The sequence below is a fragment of the Musca vetustissima genome, unplaced genomic scaffold (assembly GCF_032173495.1).
Source record: "Musca vetustissima isolate MV318-11 ecotype Yass unplaced genomic scaffold, APGP_CSIRO_Mvet_v1 utg29964, whole genome shotgun sequence".
NCBI classification, from domain to species: Eukaryota; Metazoa; Arthropoda; class Insecta; order Diptera; family Muscidae; genus Musca; species Musca vetustissima.
The window spans coordinates 241,267-243,780 of NW_026881719.1; the positions used below are offsets into that span (position 1 = coordinate 241,267).

Genomic DNA, 2,514 nt, shown 5'->3' on the forward strand with positions numbered 1-2,514 from the left:
ATAACAACTGTGTTTTATGTCTTGCGTTTTCACACCGCAATAACCGCAAACATGTTTATCGGCAGGGATTTCCCAAATGTCATTGTTATTTGTTCCAGTAAGTCCTAAAGTCGAGTATTTAAGCACTGATGTTTGATTCTCCAATGAACATATCTATATAATACGTGTGTGGAAAGTGTATCCGCGCAAGTGATCATTATCGATATTTTTACATTGAAAAAGTTTATATAGAGCCAAAAAAGTCAATATGTCGGAACTACCTACTGTTTTAAACCAATTATTCAGGTAAGCAACAAATATGGCTTGTGTTGCGGTACATAAACGCTGGCAAAAATTTTCAAAATAAAAAATCGAAAATACGTTAAAAACGCAATTTTTGACTTAATGGAGAGCAATTTCTATTGTAATTTTTTAAAAAGTTTCCAACTTGTTGTGTACTCATATTTGTCTGTTCCAGTACTACAATTTTTTACTTTTGCATAATGTAAATGTAATAATTTTTTGAACTATTTTTTTAAAGTTATATTGATGACAACAAAAGGGCATATATTGATGTCCTCCGAACTGCTGTTGCCATAGAATCGGTTTCATTGTGGCCTAATAATTACGGCGAAGTCCAACGTATGGTCGAATGGACTGCAGACAAATTAAAAGCTTTGGGTGCTGATGTCGAATTGACCGATATTGGTGAACATGAAATGATGGTTGATGGTAAAAGGATACCGTTCCCAAATGTTATTCTCGCCGATTTGGGCAAGGATCCCAACAAGAAAACCATCGTAGTTTATGGCCATTTGGATGTGCAACCTGCCTCGAAGGAAGATGGTTGGAATACGGAACCATTTGAATTAACCGAAAAAGATGGTAAGCTATACGGTCGCGGCGCGACTGATAACAAAGGACCAGTAGTTTGCTGGATGAATGTCATTGAAGCGTACCAAAAACTCGGCATTGAACTACCTGTCAATGTAAAATTTATATTTGAGGGCATGGAAGAAAGTGACAGAGATGAACTGCTAGTGAATCTTGTGGAAGCGCGTAAAAATGATTTCCTCGCCAACACCGATTTTGTGTGTATCACCGATAACTATTGGCTGGGTAAGAATCGTCCCTGCCTCGCGTATGGCCTACGCGGTATTGTATGTTATAACGTGGAAGTGGAATGTGCGCGCCAAGATTTGCACAGTGGTGTATTTGGTGGCAGTGTATATGAGGCAATGTCGGATTTATGCTGGTTACTAAGCACTTTGGTGGATAAAGAGACCAACATTACCATACCCGGCATTGAGAGAGATGTAAGTTTTAAGGATTACCTCCTTTTATTTAAATATTTATTTCCTTGTATTTTATTTCCAGATTGTTCCTTTGCTGACCAACGAAAATGAAATGTATGAAAGTATTGATTACGATGTTCAAGATTACAAGTAAGTATACATAGGTATAAATGGAAATTTTTAGCATTAGTGTATCATGGATTAATAAATTTTGTTGTTGTTCTTTTTCAGAAATGTTGTTGGCGCCAACAGATTGCCACACAATGAAGACAAAACACGTATATTAATGGCCAGATGGCGTTATCCAGCACTGTCTATACATGGCATTGAAGGTGCCTACTATGAGCCTGGTTTCAAAACTGTTATCCCAGGCAAGGTTATTGGTAAATTCTCGATTCGATTGGTACCCAATCAAGATATTGAACATATAAACGAATGTGTTACAAAGTATTTAAATGAGAAATGGACTGAACGTGGGTCGCCAAATATATTGAAAGTTTCTTTGGTTTCAACCGTCAAGCCATGGACCGAAAATCCCCATCATCCACATTACGAGGCAGCTAAGACTGCGATTAGACATGTTTACAATGTCGAACCTGATATGACACGAGAGGGTGGTTCTGTTTCTATTGCATTGTCTTTGCAAGAGGCCACTGGTAAAAATGTTATTCTAATACCATTGGGGGCTAGTGATGATGGTGCCCATTCACAAAATGAAAAGATCGATGTGTACAATTATATTGAAGGGGTAAGTTGTTTTAAATACTAAATTTATAATTTAATTAATTAATCTGTTTTCCTTAGACTAAACTTTTGGGTGCTTATATGTACGAAGTGGGTAAATTGTAACCAGATGGATGTATAGAATTAAGAGTATATATATACATTCTCGATTTTATTTTTTCAAGATTTTCAATGGGCTGGTAAATCAATACCAATGCTTGTTAAGGTTTGTAACTTTGCACATATATAATTGAAGATTTAAAAGAGAAGAAAAATAATTTACAAAAAAATTTTGTTATTGTTTTGTTGTTGTTTTTTGTAATTAAAGAAAAGTCCTTATTTTTGATGGCGGGCATGATAACTCCTCACTGGAACATGGGAATCCGAAAATTCCAACGGTGTTAGAAAGAGTACATGTCTGACTCTCGTATGAACTAGGATTATTGACTTCGCTCTAAAATTAAGAAAATGGTGGCCCTTTGAAAAAATATTTTTGAAAAATCGCGGATTTTTTACC

General features: G+C 35.9%; 1 protein-coding gene across 1 annotated transcript; it reads left to right on the top strand.

Annotated features, from left to right (window-relative positions):
- Nucleotides 1-247: 247 nt before the first annotated feature.
- LOC133327707 (cytosolic non-specific dipeptidase-like) lies at nt 248-2,123 on the top strand. The gene is made up of 5 exons (XM_061536257.1): nt 248-285; nt 521-1,295; nt 1,357-1,424; nt 1,506-2,022; nt 2,079-2,123. Exons 1-5 carry the CDS (start codon nt 248-250, stop codon nt 2,121-2,123), a joined length of 1,443 nt encoding a protein of 480 aa, XP_061392241.1.
- The last annotated feature ends 391 nt before the right edge of the window (nt 2,124-2,514 follow it).

Coding starts and splice junctions, on each gene's coding strand:
- LOC133327707 (XM_061536257.1), top strand. CDS start 248: ATGTCGGAACTACCTACTGTTTTAAACCAATTATTCAG. Junction 1,425..1,505: donor TACGATGTTCAAGATTACAA/GTAAGTATACAT, acceptor GTTCTTTTTCAG/AAATGTTGTTGGCGCCAACA. Junction 2,023..2,078: donor TGTACAATTATATTGAAGGG/GTAAGTTGTTTT, acceptor TGTTTTCCTTAG/ACTAAACTTTTGGGTGCTTA.